Source organism: Sugiyamaella lignohabitans, chromosome A (assembly GCF_001640025.1).
Source record: "Sugiyamaella lignohabitans strain CBS 10342 chromosome A, complete sequence".
NCBI lineage: Eukaryota > Fungi > Ascomycota > Dipodascomycetes > Dipodascales > Trichomonascaceae > Sugiyamaella > Sugiyamaella lignohabitans.
The window spans coordinates 4,755,319-4,772,176 of NC_031672.1; the positions used below are offsets into that span (position 1 = coordinate 4,755,319).

Here is a 16,858-nt window from a genome sequence, read left to right on the forward strand (position 1 = left end):
TAATATTATTATAAAGAGGTGAAAGTGGATAAATAGATCAAACAAGTTTATGATCTAAATAGTTGCCAGTCACAGAGACTTCTACTAGTTTATTAACTTTTTTTAGTTGTGAAACTTCAGGGACATTGACCATCTCTTATAATAGTTGGTTATCAACATTATCAGGTCGTAATCTTATAAGTGCAATCTTAAGATGCTGCAAAAGGCAGGAATAACTCACAGACTTTTTGCTGCCTCTGCCTTTTCCAGCTAACGTCATGTGATTCCTAGTTTTCTGTATTATCTGTCTCAACAGCTTTTGCATTTCAGCATCACCAGGTCCTGCCGTCAACCACTCACGGTTGTGTGTATGCATAAAATGTTTGTAAGCGCACTCAAGCGGGTCAAACTCTAACTATACTTTTCCGACCGTGAATATCGTAGAACCCTCTAATAACAAATATGACTGACGTCGCGACTAGTACTGGAGCACCTCCTGCCCCAATAGTCCCAGTGGTACTGCCTTTGGAGTTGGTTGACAAGTCCATTGGATCCAAGATCTGGGTTGTTTTGAAAGGTGACAAAGGTAAGTGATGTAATGCGATATGCTGCCACCGAGGGCCTATGTCAGCTAATTTGTGATGAGTCTGGTTGCGACAATATCTCGGTTTACACGAATTCAGATATTTAAACGATGATTTGATACAAGATAATCCAAGTACTGGATACTCGATATCTTTGATACTAACTGATACAGAATTCAGCGGCACATTGGTCGGATTCGACGATTTCGTGAACATGGTTCTAGAAGACGTCACCGAATATAACAAAGATGGTACACAGACCCATTTGCCCAAGATTCTGCTGAATGGAAGCAATATTTGTATGATAGTGCCGGGAAACGGTCCTGCCTAATGACTAATGTATGAAAATAGTATTTAATATATGATGAACGTCTCGCAGCTTCACACAACTGTAAAATCACATGTTGCGTTATCTAAGGAGAAACCCAATTAGCATTCGACTTGCTGGTAAAGGAACCAAACACGCAACTTCAAATTGTATTAATATACACTACACCTTTCTTCTTATGTTTCTCTATTTCTTCTCTAGAACGTCAAGATTGATGTCTGACATCTTCCAAAGAATCATTTGAAACACAGATCGGTACGGTTTGAATTTATTAGCCACCCATTCCATCTGTTTATGTACTGGTGCTGAGCCCCCAAAACTCTTCACAGATTTGCTCACAGTGGCAGGTTTTCTGTTCTGTGCCTTATTCGACTTGCCTGGCGAGTGTGTGCCAGGAAGTGGCAGATTCCAGTCCACGCTTCTCAACTCCTGTTGCAACCAGGGTCTCTCCGAAACATAGTTCATGAACCCTCTTTGCACACCTAAATCTCCGATAGAGAACACATCCATCCTTCTCAGTGTGAAAAGCAGGAACATATCCGCAGACCAAGCTTATATCGTTAGATTGTTTCTTGAATAAAGACGGCATTCACCTCCGATGGTTGGGGCTTCGTCCCAGACCCCCGTTGCTCCTGCTTCGCAGGAGAATTGATTCAGCAAATCGAAGGCAAGATCTAACAGGAAGTCAGACTTCTGAGTACTTACGACCAAATCCTTTGAGGTCGACTATCGCATCCACTACCTCATCATCACTGAGAGACTTTAATTTCTCTTCTGAAAGTGTCCCATTGGTAAAAGCTTCAGCAAGTCCTTTCATATATTCCACTTTGCGGTTTGACAGGCCCGCCAAACGCAGCATTTCGTTACTAGCCTCTAATACCTTCGGTGGTGCAGGAAACGGCAATCTCAATCCTTTTTCCACAAGCTCTCGTTTTTTCTGGTCGAATTCCTTTTTAGTTGCAAACTTCTCTGGTTGAAGACCCTCGACTTCTGGTAACAGCTTCTTACTAAAAGCTGCTTTGAACCGACCCAGAATGGCTCTGGCAGCTGCCCCTGAAACTTGCTGACCAATAATTCCCCGGCCTAGTGCTGCAAAACATGTTTGTGTGTTATCATGATATTGTGACTCTGGTGAACCCTCATCTGCAACACCACTAGTGTAGAATGAAGTAAATCGGGACTTATCAATAATGGACTTCAGAGTAGGATCGATATCAATTACGAATTCTAGCCCCTTGGCAAATGGTGGGATATATCTATTGGTGTTAGCCACAGTTGCAACAGTTTTTGCGCATATATTCGCATCTGGAGAAAATAATAGCCTCCAGGTTCATCCACAGGGTTTACTTTTGTAAATATAACTCGAATCAACTGGAGAAAGATGTTTCAATTGTTCATGGCAAATTTTTCTGCCATACGAAGCTCGCTGCTGAAGACATTGATGTGTCAATGCGGAATTCATACTTACTCTTCATTTTGATTTGCTGTTAATACACCATTGATTTCCGTTTTGACCTCTTCGATTTTGACATCTTCGATACTTGTACTTGTAGAAGTTATGACCGCTGACTCCGTTTTGCTTATCGTGGTAGTCTTGGTCTTGTGGCGTTTCCTCACCTTCTCCACTTGGTTCACTTCAGCACCCACTTCGACAATCTGTGATATTACCCTCTTGCTACTCCTTGTAACTGCCATGATTTGATTGTATTTTGCCTTGACTTGTGGCAAATCGAGAAGATCCGTCCCTGCACGGCGTATCAATACTTCACCAAACTATTCTGCAACTTCTTCGTCGATCTATCTTATCTCACTGCATCTCAGTTTGAGATGGAAAGAACAGAGTTTCACAATGAATTTTCTTGAAGATAGTCATACAATTTTTCTCCCAATAAGTTTTACTATTATCTGGAGGACCATGTGACTCACATAGTTCTTGTGGCAGTTGATGGGTTTCTCTTTATATTCTGCTCTTCGCCATGTCAGTTTTCACTGCTGGCTTGAATTGAAAAAGTAGTTAATAACAAATGTGAAAAAATTCGTAGAATTTGGTTGATGCACTATACCTTTCACCTTGACTATTTCAGATAGATACGGATATCGATTGACGTTCTGATTAAATCTTACCGCGAACCAAGATAAGATAGCGTTTAGGGTACGATATGCATAAGTGGACATCTACGAGGTTCCAATGTTTACAAATACCACTTGCTTACTTATTTTATGTTAACTTGGCCACTTAACTATTTTTTTCGATTCGACTACTGATATTGATTGGTTTAAAAATGAAACTACTAATTACCTTTGCTTCTAATGATACGGTCTTGAATATCGAGGTGTCTGATGAAATGACACTCGGTGACCTCAAGGCATATATCGAGATTGAGTCTTCAGTTGCTAGCGCTTTGCAAGTGTTGGTGTATAAGACCCAGCCTATGGAAAATGACAGTCTACCTTTAAGCAATTGGAACTTAGAAAGTGATGATGTGATTGTGGTAGTGGAACGACCACGGGAACTGCCATCAGCTACCGGAGGTACAGCCCCTACACCGACACCAGGTAGAGGGACCATTCCTGGAGCTGCTGAGTTAGAAGCATTACGAAATCAAATTTTGAATGATCCTGCATTACGAAGTAATATCGAACAACGATATCCTCAACTTCGAGATGCTATTGACAATCCGACTCGTTTCCGTGAGTTGATGAGCACCATTGAAAATGAACGTCGTCAACAACAGTCAGCCGCTGATCAGGAGATGGCTAGACTCCAGCAGGACCCAGATAATGAAGAGAACCAAAGGAGAATATTAGAGCTCATTCAACAAGAAGCTGTTATGGAAAACTTGCAGAATGCTCTTGAGCATAATCCTGAAGTTTTTGGTAACGTGACGATGTTGTTTGTGGATGTGCTCGTCAATGGTCACAAAGTAAAGGCATTTGTAGATTCGGGTGCTCAAGCTACAGTCATCAGTCCCGAATGCGTCGAGAAGTGCTCAATGACTCATTTGATTGACAAAAGATTCCAAGGTGTAGCACATGGTGTAGGAACAGCTAAGATCTTGGGCCGTATCCACAGTGCCCCTATCAAGGTTGGCGATTCTTTTTATCCTTGTAGTTTCACAGTCATGGAAGGCAAATCAGTGGACCTTTTATTAGGTTTAGATATGCTTCGAAGATACCAAGCGAACATTGACTTGAAACGTAATGTATTGGTCTTCGGTGACTCGGAATGTCCATTTTTGAGTGAGGCAGAAATTCCTCGTATATTCGAGGAACAAGCTGATGAAGCTGCTGCTCGTTCTGAAGGTCGTTCCGCATCCACTTCTTCTAGCATTTCCTCTTCTGCAGGAGCTCGCTCGTCTCCTGCCACTGCATCACCAGTTGCTCGAGCCGCCTCTGCTGCCACAGCTCGTCAACTGTCGTCAAGCCAGTCCTCAGCCACTTCTCCACCATCATCCTTTCCTGATGCTGATATTCAGAATCTTATGAACTTGGGATTCTCGCGTGCAGAAGCCATTACTGCTCTCCGCCAAACTGGTGGTAATGCCGAACTGGCTGCTGCTCTACTATTCCAATAAGCGATCAACCTTTCGTAGCTGGAGCTTGACCTCGACTTATTGACACATACCACTCTAATTGAGAGTCGAACTGACTTTTGCATCAATATTCCAATAAACGAGCTTGGCCCCTGCTAGGTTTTTTGTGTGCGACTTGATTGACCTCTCTGCCATCCTCATAGTGAGAGTTGTGAGGCTAGAGGCCGACTTCTGCTGCTCGAAGAATATAGACATCGCGTATTTTCTAATTTAATTTCTTAATGTACAATAGATCTCGTTAATAATAAGTTAAATAAGCGGCTGGGTCGTCAAGACATGAATTGAGCCTGTTTCTGCAGTTGATGTTGGGGAAGCATTTGGTTTTGTTGCTGCTGTTGCTGTTGTTGTTGTTGCTGTTGCTGACGCTGTTGTTTCAAGGCTAGTTGCCTCTTCATGTACATAATAACTTCTGGGAACAGCATTTGAAGTTGTTTGTATGCTTCAACGAGAACAGGAATGTCCACAGGTGGTGATAAGATCTGGGGAAAGCTTGGTTGTCCAGTCTTGCCTTTATCAACTAATGATGCCAGGTATGCTAAGTTACATTGCAATCGCTTCATACACTGCGAATATATTGAGTCAGGATTGGCTTTGTTCGCATCATTTGCACTGGAAGCTGCAAATCTCAGCAGTTCCTGATTGATTTCAAGGATCAGAGCCACCCGTTTTCGATCAAATTCTAGTTTTTGCTGTTGTTGTTGAGGCGATGCATTGGTCATGTTTGGAGTACCTAATGGATTAGTGTTTGGCATGTTCATGAGTCCTCCCGCCACACCATTATTCCCTGGAGTCAGCATATTGTTGGGTGAATTCATGACATTGGTATTTCCCATGTTGTTGAAAGGACTATTTATCCTGTTATTGTTGCTGTTATTATTATTGCTGTTATTAGGACTGTTTGTATTTCGGATTCCGGCATTGTTATTGTTACTGTTGTTCATGTTCATGCTATTTTGATTGTTGTCTGGTCCATCATTATTCGTACTACCCGTGTTCGGGAATGAAAAGGCGTACCCAGAGTTAGTTATTGGAGCATTCGCGTTCATGTTAGAATTGTTACCGTTAATGTTCATATTTCCGTTATTGAGGTTGTTGAGAGATGGATCGGCTGGGAAATTGAAATTGGCTGCTCCACCACCAGTACCAGGACCCAGTCCGTTAATACCACCAGGGCCAACAGCTGTACCATCTTTAGATGCAAATGTGTTTCTCAGCATCGAATTAGCGTTGGCACCTCCTGCTCCGCCTAAATTAAGGCCATTACCATTGTTATTCATAGAGTTAGGTCCAGTGTTTCCAAGTGCCGCATTAAATCGATCATTTCCCATAACAAGGCCATTAGGATTGAATGAATCGGCAGAGAAATTAGCCTGGAATTGCCCCTGACCTCCTCCCTGAGCTCCAGGCTGCTGCTGCTGTTGTTGTTGTTGTGGTTGCTGTGGTTGGCTTGACTGATCAAAAAAGAAGTTGTCCTGATTCTGAGACTGAGCTTGCACCCCATTAAACATATTATTCCTGAAACCACCGGGAACCGAGCCATTCTTATCTAAACCATTACCGTTAATATTGACATTAACGTTTCCGAGATTCCCCAGGCCCATGTTAGGCATGTTCATGTTACTAATATTAAAGTTGTTATTATTACCCTGTTGAGGAGGTTTGCTTAGGTTGTTATTGTTGCCCAAATTGACTTTCATGACGCCAAATCCGTCTATGCTGGACATCTTTAATAAATTGCTTAACAGTATATGAAACCCTGTTTGTGTGGTGGAGGTCCGTGTCCTGTGGCTTGTTGATAGTGGATGATCTAACCGATGCGTATATGGGGCAAAAAATAATGTAACTCGTTTCAGGTGGCAGTAAAGTTTAATATCGCAAAAATGTATGAGTTCGGGCCCTTACTATAGTAGGTCGAAAGTGATTCTAACAAGAGGTGGACTCTCAACTACGTAGTACTCAATGCCAATACCTGAAACCAAGGCTATACAACTGATATACCAGCGTTATAAACTCAAGTATCGCACAGCGAACACCTGTTTACTTCGTCAAATGGATATTTTGTTGATACTCCTAGTCGAGATCTAAGCAATTGTTTGCAGAGTCGCTTTGCATCTTCAATCGTAGTTTCAGATAGAACGAAATTCGCGACCGCGCGCTGCAGTGCCGCATCCAGTAGGGTAATTTACATGTCACGTGAAAATACCGTGGAGCAGAAGTCACCCAGGAAGAACTCTGAGCACCCCTAAAAGACCCCTGAAACAATTATATTCACAGCCCAAATTCTCATAGCATGAAAACCAGAAGTACAGCCAACACCCAGTGATAGCCCGACTCGAGCGCAGCGAGAGGAGCCACGGGGACTGGGGCAGAGCCCCAGCCGCCGGAGGCACCACTCAACCCGCTACAAAGAATATTAAAACAGGTCTAATACAAAAATCAAATTCATTTTCAGGCTGGTGCTGTTTACATGATAACGGTAGAACCGAACTTGTCCTCGTATCCGGGAAGATCCCACTTGCCCTTCTTGAGCATCTCGTTGACCTTGGATTCGATGTCGGGACGAGCGGAAACCAAATCGTCCAAAGACAATTGCTCGAAAGGACGAGCAGACTCGATGTTGTCTAAAGTCTTTTGTAAGTCAGCGAGTTCAGAGGCAACCTTGCTTTCGGTGGTTTGAGCGTTCTCAACAGCCTTGGCCTCGAAAGCTTCGATGGTCTTGAGTTGCTTGGAGATGTCGTAGGTGACAGGCTTGAATGACTTGTAAGCTTGCTCAATCTCGTCAACAACCTTTTGGTTCTTGAGAACAGAACGGTAGTGAGAGAAGTCGACCTCGGTGGATTGTTGGCTGAGTTCAAAAACCTTCTTGAGAGCATCGTCGTGTCTCTTACGGAAGGTTTGGAGAGAGCTGGCAGTGGCTCCGGTCAATCCAAGGGTGGAGATGACCTTTCCCCAGTCAAGCTTGATAGCAGATCTCTAGATGGATGTTAGTAAGGGCATTACAACGATTGTTTTGGCAAACTGGTATCACGGGGTTGAATGGACCGGATTGACGGGGATTGATATGAATATCGGAAAACTGATTTGGAATGTAGCTCGTTCTTGAATTGCTTGATTACAGTTGGTTGGTTGGTAAAAAGCCGGTGTTGTTTAGTACTCTGGGTATCATGTCGGAATCAATGGTCGGTAGCTTGTTTATGCGGTATGTCTAACAAACTGTACGAGATACTATGGCGGATACTGTATCTGGCGAGAAAAAGATCTTATCGTCGATAGGAGGTAGAATATATTAGTTCTCTGATGCTTTCGAATATTTACTTCTGTTAATATTTGGTCGAATACAATCCACCTCTGTAGTAGCTATTGAATCACTACAGTCGAACATTTTTCATTGAAACCTCCTAATAAGTGGGTATGTCCGTCTTTTCCAAACGTTGCATTATCATGACTCTTTTGCTGCCATTGACACGTCACTTTTCGAATATTTTGTTGATTGTTGGTGCAGTTCACTGCTACCGTCCACACCCATCTCCAATAGCTATGCCCACCAAATGGCAACCCATACCAGCCGGTCTATTCCATCCTATTTACCAATTTGCTTCTTCTCTCTAAACAAACACCACCAATAAATACATACAGCAACGGACATTGTGTTGATATGCGATAGATTTTCCAGTCAACGTTCGTTGGATATACAACCGAGAGTGCGTACTATTTTGCACTTCACAGTAAAAGTGTCTTCTCGTCAAATTGGCTAGCCAATCAGAGCCAGTTGGGACTCTTTGCGCAAAATCGGCTACTTATACGGTACATCAGCCGCGTGCTCAGGGTCCATCTGCTAGCTGTCCCTGCTGCCTCTAGTCAGATGCGAGAGACCTTGTTATCTGTTTTCTTCATCCCAAGTCGGAATTCGGTTGTTTTTCAGACAACTGGGAACTTTCTCGTTGGCAAGAAAGAAAGAACAATCGCAAATAATCCCCGAAACTGACTGATTTATCTGAACGAGATCATATCCGTGAAGCGAAGGAAGGGAATAAAGAAGACTGAGCTGGTGGTTTAGCTTCCACTGGCCAAAATTCCCCTTCCGTTGAACCAATTTAATAATCCAAGTCCGGTCGGAATATGGTTGAACCGGTCCCAGGACCTTTGGGCCCTGATTAAGGGCTAGGAGCATCGGTTATGCAGTATGCATGATATAAACATTAAAGCAGGTTGCGAGAGCCAGGGCCTTCTCTGTCTCTAGCCCACCAAATCTGTGCGAGATATTTATTAGACTGAAGATCGACTTATACGAGGCGGTATATGACAAGCATCGTAGACCTTTCAGACATTGGCTATCGATATTTTTTTTTTGTTTTTTTCTTTCACGGATTCTGAATCACCGAATTAGTGGTACATTATTAGACTATCGTATTTCGGCCGGTTCTTATAGGTTAACATAGCATGCCAGGTCTGTAGCCTATGTCGAGTGGACTTGGGTTAAACTGAAAAATCATCATTTAATATAGAAACTATGGGCAAGAAAGATAAACCCGGGAGCTTGAATGGCGATTCCAAAGGTGCCAACTCAAATGCTAATCAAAGTGGACCCCGTGCCAGTATAGCTTGTGAGAGGTGCCGGAGAAGACATATTAAATGCGATGGCGAAACCATTTGTACAAACTGTAAGAAGGTCAATGCTGAATGTGTTTATGTGGAAGGCGATAAGAAAATTGTCATTTCACTTAGATTTTTACAAAAACTTAAACGAGATAATGAAGGACTACGAAAGCTAATCGCCCACTACCGTGGCTTATTGAATGCAAGTGGGAATGCTCAGGGCTCAGAGCCTATTTTGGATAACAGTCTTGAAAACGATATAGACATGGATTTGAATGCCATTTGTGAAGAAAACAATGTCGACCCTAATTCGAAATTCAATGTAAACGCCAGTCCCGATGGAGCTATTAGTGGTGAATCTTCACCCTCCTCTGTAAGGTCAACAGTCCCTAAAAAAAATAGTCCCGACTCTATGTATATCAAAGCCGAAGATTCTCTCAATTATTCACCTGCTCATTCGACCAATGAGACTAGTTCTGTTGGTAGGAATACCCCAGCTACCACAACGTCCACAAATGATACAAATGCTCCGCTCATGGTAACTCTACCGACAGAACATGGATGTGTGGTTATTCCTTTAATGGATGCAGCGGGTAAAATAGACTCAAACGCAGGATCCTTTCAGGGTACATCATCTATGTCAACATTTGGAGCAGATTTAAAGGGTCTAATGCCTCGTCAAACTGAGGTAGATCTAAACGATGTTTCACCTTCAAAGGCCCAACGACGCCCTGTAGTGGCTCGTTTAAAACGAAACGGTCTAAAGTTTAATATTCAAATCTTCCAGGACTGTCGAGAACATCCATCAGAAATATCCTTTGAGTTGCCCCCTTACGAGCGAGCTGTCAGCGCCCACCAAATGTTCGACCACTATCTTTGTGGAAGTTTTTATTTCTTCAACGCTTACGAGTTCAAGAAAAAGCTACACGAAACGTATAATAATATGACAAGCGGTACAATCAATTTACCTGAGCTGTTGTGGATTACCAAATTATTGCTCGTCCTCGCTCTCGGAGAGCTTTATTTTCTTGGTTCGAAAAAGGGTCAGAAAGAAAAGGCTGCTAATGTATACAACAATGGTCAAGGAAATGGAGACGATATGAGCAACTCCAGAAGTGGTGGTTCCAGTCGATCTGATTCAGAGGCTGCAAGTATCAAAGGGTTTGCTGAAATCCTTTTTTTCAGAAAAGCATCTTGTCTAAGTAGAATACTCATTGACGAGGTACATAGCTCACCGTCTATTGAAGGCATAGAAGTCATGTTCTTGACGTCTTTTTTCCATCAAATAATGGATTGGCAAGTAGGTGCTTATCTTGTCAATGGTGTTGCTTTAAGATCGACCCTACTTCTTGGGCTTCATGTCGACGCTGGAAAGGACTCATTCACATTACACGAACTAGAACATAGAAGAAGGATATGGTGGTCAATCTTCCATTTTGATAGATATATTGCCGCTAAAGCTGGCCTACCTCTGACAATATATGAGACAAGCATCTTTGCTCAGTATCCCAGAGACATTGAGGGTACTGACGGAGTGCGAGGCGAGTTTCCAAAGGCAGACTATATTAACAGTTTCATTGAAGTAACAAAAATCGTCAGTTTCACACTATCTGAGTTATATCAGCGTCAACCCGATGCTTCCGCTAGTGTTAATATTCTCCCCTCCATCTATGAAGTTATGAATCGTCTATTTTCCTGGAAGAGTAAATGGACCGCTAAATTGGGCATCAATTGGAACCCATCTGGAACCGAATTTACCATTTCCAGGACTGCTGCCAATGTTTATCATGAATATTTACACTGTGTCAATCTTACTGTTCGACCGCTACTATATCATTTTGTGCGGAAGAGGATTCTTGATCGACATGATCATCCAGGGCCTACTGATCTTTCGAGCTATTCACAAAGCATCATTACCTTGTTAAATGCATCTATGAGTGCTTCATTACAAACTATAGAATCGCTTCAATACCTCCTTTCAGTTGACGAGTTTGCCTCTTTTGGTTATCTTGATCGTGAGTACTGCTTTTCGTCTGCATCGACCCTGATGCTGTTTATTGTTGCGTTTGGCGTATCTCAGATTTGTTCGCCCACGATAGGCAAGGCATTACAATTGTTACATTATTCTGAACTAGCTGGTAATAGCCATGCCAGTATACGAAAGAAGCAACTTCTTAATCTTACTTCCAGCTTTCAATTCCTCGATCAGACTTTTATCATGGCGGCTGAGGGGGAGATTGCTCTCGAAAAGTTGAGAAATAGTTCCAACAAGTCAGAATCAGAGTCCGCGAACACCAATCCACCTGTAGGTGGTATTCCATCGGAATCTGGACAACAACGCCAGCAACAGCCTCAACAGGGTCAAGATCAAGTTACCCAGCCACAGCAAGAAATGCAGCAACCGCAAGTACCAACAGAGCGTAATCAATTTCTTCGTGTGTCGAATTTGCAGAATGCTGTGAATCCCACTAATAATGTTGAGGCTAATTCTGGCCCAGTACCAATTGACTTGCATCAGCTTTCGAATATTTCGCTCGATGAATTTCAAGCTGAAAGTATAAACTTTGGTTTGGATGAGGAAAAAGACCTCTGGGAGGAGATAACGACAGAAGCGTCTTGGCTTGGAAACGTCTCTGATGAGTTCCGGTCCTTGATTCAAGACAGTAATATATTTGGAAGCAACGACAATTTCAAATAGTAAGATTATATTATAAATAACAATCGTTTAAATAATGGTTCGATGTACAATATACATATTTTGTTAGGCTTTCAGCCCCATTATGAACTCCGCAATAGCATCATCGGTCCACTCATTCAGTTTTTGGCTGTCGGAAGAGGCTACAAATCGGGAACCTAGCTTTCTGAAAAGATATGCACGATCGCTGTCTTCCTTTGAATACGACAACTCATTGATAGTCCATGAAAGGGCACCATTTCTAGTCACTAAAGACATGGACCCACCGATAGCCTCTTGTGTTTTAAGAATGAGTGGTTCGATTTTAATACTACTAGACAGTTCTTTCACTGATAATGCATATTCAAATACTCCTTTTTGCATGTATAGTGCAACGTCCTTTTGTGTAGATAAGCTGTAAGTCAGATTCTCAAAGAGCCATTGGATTTCTCTTATAGCATTCTCTGAGCTGGTCTTGGTAATAGCCGAAAACATGGGTAGCTCTGTAGCACGCAGGGACGGTGTTGATAAGAGAAAATCAACTGCTTTCTCATTCAAGTAGTGACCCGGATTGGTCATTACTGGTAAGGTCAGAGCCATCATGGTACACACACATGAAGGCAGATATTTGTCGAAGTCTTGGTTAGACGATGAGAAAAAGTTAAGAACTTTAGACACCAATAGTTTTATGACCAATTTTTCTCTGTAAGAAGAGGACTTATCTGATTCCTCACTTAAATAAAAGGCAACAGCGGCAAGGATACTTCTAGCCGACTTCAAATAGCCACTTGGAGCTTCAGACGAGAGACAACATAGAACAAAACTCATTCCATACGATTCAACAAATGCCTTCAAGTCCACACTACCATTGTCTTTAAAGATTTCTGTAGAGCTTGCTAAACACATGAGAAGAAACTCGGAGTTATAAACGATATCTGTGGGATAAAGGTTACTGAAACTGGCCATCTTGGTTTGGATCTCATCCAGAGATAGGTTTTCTTCAACAGTGAAGTTTGCCATTGGGTGGAAACTCTGTACAGATGCCTTGATTATCTCGATATCCAAAGACACCTCAAAGCCGTCTTTGGTATGAATAAATGTCGGTTGTCTCTCATAGTCGTCGACTTTGTTATTCGACGATTGAAATTGCGAAGAGAAAACACGGTTATTCCAGGATGTTCCAAGGTTACCTTCAATCCTTTTAACAATATCTAACAATAATGCATCTCTAGGAGAGTTTGATCCGAGTATCAATGACAATATTTTGTCTTGCACAATTTGATTAGACTGCTCCTTTTGATCAATCATAAACAACTTCCATATGAGCAGCGCCAAAAAATCATTGACTTTTTTAATATCCTGATTTAAGATGACTTGAAGATGCTTCTTATACTCAATATTCTTAGCGTTCCCAAAAAATGCAATGGAGCATGACAATTTCAGTACTTCATGCTCACTTAACCATTTTGTAGTAGCGCTTTCGAGAAATGAGTTAACTTGTCTCTTAGGTACCAGTAACCAAATATTAATCTTTTTGTCCGATATGGCCTCGTCTAGAAGTTGTTAGTTACTGTATGTCTTATAAGTGATGATTGCACTTACCAAATGATAACAAAAATGACCTTAATCCGTCTGTGATAATACTGTCTTCAGATAGTCGCTTTGTTAACCAGACAATGCACTTTTGTAGCCACAATTTCAGTCCGTCTGGTTTATAATCGTATAAGCTTCCAGCTAGGCTGACAATTGCCGAAGATAGAGTAACAGAACCCGACACACCATCAAAATACGCTGCTATCTCATCCAATTGCTCGTCCGATAAAATATCTACAGTATGGGCCAGTAGACTGAGAGAAGAATGCACATTCTTACTGTCACCTTTCTTGATCTCAGCCAAGGCAGCCAAAGATGCAGAATTGAATAGCCTGGTATAAGATGGTTCTTTTGTATTTCCAAGTTCAGCGACAGTGTTAGCTATCTCAATCAAAGAATCATCTGAAGCTTCCGCAACCTCTCTTATAAAAGAAGGCAAGTACTTAGTGGACTGGATAATCGAGGACACGACTTTGTAATAACCATTCTCAAATAATGTTTCAAGCAAATTATCAAGGTCGGTCGTTAGACTAGGTGGTTTGGCCCTGAAATTAGCAGCAAGTGATTCGGCCAAAGCCACATCAATCAATTGTCCAGATATTAAACGATTCAGAATGCCTAGTTCCATGGCCTGTTTAAGTTCGGTCAGACGATCAATGCAAAGCTTGCAAAAACTGGATGAGACATCAGGACTGTCTAGCAAAGCCATAACATCAGATGAATCTAAAAGCCAAATTCCATGTGCCAGTCTATCTATTGTGGCACTTGAAAGATTTTTAGACACGTAAGATTTAATCTCTGAAAGATCCATATCTTGTTCTTGAGAAGAGAAGAGTCCCAAAGTGATGAAATACTTCTTCACTAAGAAGACCGATCTCGCCTCTATCAGTTCTTTGAAAAAGAGCTTCTTGGCGACATACGGAGCTAGAGATAATGGAATACTTGATAACAGATGAGAGGCCATGCGTTCGTTTTCGTGGTCATGGACAAGCCGGAACTTAAGAGCTTGAAGCTCATATACACCATGTATCTTGAACTGGAGATCCGAACGGCTAATGATATCCTTGGCGTCAGCAGATAATATGAAATCAAATGGTTCGTCTAACTTCAGTCTCTCTTTCCACATCTGAAAACTTTGCTCTTGAAGAAATACTTGTTCTTTTAAACCAGCTTTTTCGCTGATAAACTTATAAGCTGCAGTCCAACTCTCACCGCAGACACAGCAGTCCCTAATGAAACGGACAAACCATCTTTCTACACTGGCTTCAGGTGATTTAACATATTTCCATTGTTCTACCATTGTCACTATCAGGGGGCTCATTACTTCAGTATTATCCGCTCTTACTGCTGCAAATTCATCAACATATTTGTATGGTGATCTCATACACCTAGCAACCGATTCATCAATTAACGTCCAAATCTTTTCTCGTTCATCTTTAGAGAAGTTTTCAAAAGATTGCATAATGGATCTTATCAAAACCTCGATAGGGGGGACTAGTGTCTCATCCTGAAATAAAAGGGTAGGATTCGTTAAACCTAGAAGAATTTGACAAACCTGGTCAGTGAATGTACTATCGGATGCCCCCAATTGAACCAGTCTGGTAAATATTGAATAGCTCGACCCCTGTGATTTGTTCCACCATTTGCCAACAGCACTCGAAGAGATTTGAAGTTGCAAAGACCCTCGAACCTGAACTAATTTCAATCCATCCAACTTGCTACTATCGACAGTATGCTGCCAATTATTAGTTAGACTCGATGGCAATGAAAAGGTCGATATTACATCGGGGAAAACAGTGCCGTAGAGCGATAGCAATACAGTTATAACGGTGTTGAGAAGATCATTAACCTCTCCTGAGGCTGATTTGGTGTTCAAACATGATACAATAGCTTGTAAATCAGGGAGACGATCGCTTATAGTATACACAACATCCGACAAGTCCCAGCCTCGGCGGGAATACTCCGTAGATACAGTCATAAGCTTTTTTAAGCATAATACCATTATTTGACAGCCCAGGTATCTCACAAGTTGCACTTCATGAGTGAGGCATTTTAGTAGAGATCCCGACTTGCATACCGCAAGAGGTAAGATACTCTCGACTACTACGGATGTTGCAGGAGGTTGTAGTGATTGTAGCTGAGGAATGGGAAGTTGAATCACTCGAGACAAAAAGTTCGCATAAGATACCCAAAACGAAGACAAGCGAGGAGCAAAGGAAATAGGTTCCAATCCACTTGTTACATATGGCATCAGTAATTCGGGTGAAGATCTTAGAATGGATATTGAAAGATCCTGCTGCCAAACATCTTCCCATGGCTTGAGTGACTTCAGCAGAGACAGCAACAACCTGTTGTTTATAGAATCTTCATTAACATTCTGCGCACTGGCAGAACTATCACGCTTAGACTGAGTTTTGCTAGTAGGTGGATACCATCCATTATCAGGGAATCGGATGCCGTTGGCCGAGTCAGTAGCCAATAATTCCAAGAATTTTGATAATTCGGTAACAACCTCATCTGATCTTGAAAAAAGCTTTACCAAGTTGCTGAGCACCCAGTCATTGAAAAAACTTAATTTCGTTGACTTGGTAAAGGCGGATTCAAATAAAATTTGGTTTTTGAACACGTCTAAAGTAGAAATCACCAGATGGTCTGGATCCTGTGTGATTCTTTTCATCCAACCAGCTACAATTTTTTTCTGAGATATCAGATCTTTTCGTATAATGGCAGATCCGTTTTTAATAAATGATAAATAAAAGTTTAATAATGCTGTCCTCATAGAAGATTGTTTTGTAGTTGAAGATTCGTCGGCCGTTGATGCTAGAATTTTAGGAAATGCTTTAAGGGACAAATCCAGCGAAGAAAACAAATCTCCAGTATAAATACCGTTATTGAACTTAGCAATTTCGGATAGAATCCTCAATGCGGGATTTGTCATAGTTGGGCGGTTTGAGAAGAGACATCTGTAAATTATTTTTAAGTGATGCTCAACTATCTCTCGAATGACTATAGCACCCTGTTTCTGTAACGTCTGCAGGTTTTGACCACAAATAGCCAGAAACCAACCCAGTTTCCCGGTTGCAAATATCAGTTTTGCATGGTTGTTGGTCTGTGAATAGTACGACCATGCTTGGAGAATTTGGCTCGAATGTTTATTGGCAAATGTAGCTAAGTTTTCAACGTTCAATGCAGAGCTTACGCCCTTTTTTTCATCTTCAGCAATCAGACTTAACCGATCTCCCAGTTCATCAATTAAACCAGAATCTACTGGATCAGACTTACTAAAGTCTCGTTTTCGCTTTTCTGCCATTGTCGAGGAAATGGAATTTGAGCGAGCGATAGGGAAATCTGGGCCTATCCGTCTATATATGTATATATTTTTTTGATCTCTATGCAGAACTGCGGCTTCTGATAAGAACTCATAAACCACCTAATTCCGAGGTGAAATTGAACTGCTCAGATCATCAAGATGCTCAGAGCAGTTCATTGCCACTTTAATTATCGTTTCCTT

At 41.7% G+C, this 16,858-nt stretch overlaps 5 protein-coding genes across 5 annotated transcripts; 2 read left to right on the top strand and 3 right to left on the bottom strand.

The window, feature by feature from the left end:
* Window positions 1-3,173: 3,173 nt before the first annotated feature.
* Window positions 3,174-4,466, top strand: DDI1 (Ddi1p; the record flags this gene model as incomplete). The annotated part of the gene is made up of 1 exon (XM_018878416.1): window positions 3,174-4,466. The coding sequence occupies one exon, from the start codon at window positions 3,174-3,176 to the stop codon at window positions 4,464-4,466; it is 1,293 nt and encodes a 430-aa protein (XP_018735722.1).
* A 287-nt stretch (window positions 4,467-4,753) lies between these two features.
* GLN3 (Histone-lysine N-methyltransferase MLL3) lies at window positions 4,754-6,208 on the bottom strand (the record flags this gene model as incomplete). Its single annotated transcript, XM_018878417.1, has 1 exon — window positions 4,754-6,208. The coding sequence occupies one exon, from the start codon at window positions 6,206-6,208 to the stop codon at window positions 4,754-4,756; it is 1,455 nt and encodes a 484-aa protein (XP_018735723.1).
* A 2,786-nt stretch (window positions 6,209-8,994) lies between these two features.
* Window positions 8,995-11,778, top strand: PUT3 (Put3p; the record flags this gene model as incomplete). The annotated part of the gene is made up of 1 exon (XM_018878418.1): window positions 8,995-11,778. One exon carries the CDS (start codon window positions 8,995-8,997, stop codon window positions 11,776-11,778), a length of 2,784 nt encoding a protein of 927 aa, XP_018735724.1.
* A 63-nt stretch (window positions 11,779-11,841) lies between these two features.
* On the bottom strand, window positions 11,842-13,062 carry URB1 (Urb1p; the record flags this gene model as incomplete). The annotated part of the gene is made up of 1 exon (XM_018878420.1): window positions 11,842-13,062. One exon carries the CDS (start codon window positions 13,060-13,062, stop codon window positions 11,842-11,844), a length of 1,221 nt encoding a protein of 406 aa, XP_018735725.1.
* Window positions 13,063-13,333: 271 nt separating this feature from the next.
* Window positions 13,334-16,657, bottom strand: URB1 (Urb1p; the record flags this gene model as incomplete). The annotated part of the gene is made up of 1 exon (XM_018878421.1): window positions 13,334-16,657. The coding sequence occupies one exon, from the start codon at window positions 16,655-16,657 to the stop codon at window positions 13,334-13,336; it is 3,324 nt and encodes a 1,107-aa protein (XP_018735726.1).
* Window positions 16,658-16,858: the final 201 nt, after the last annotated feature.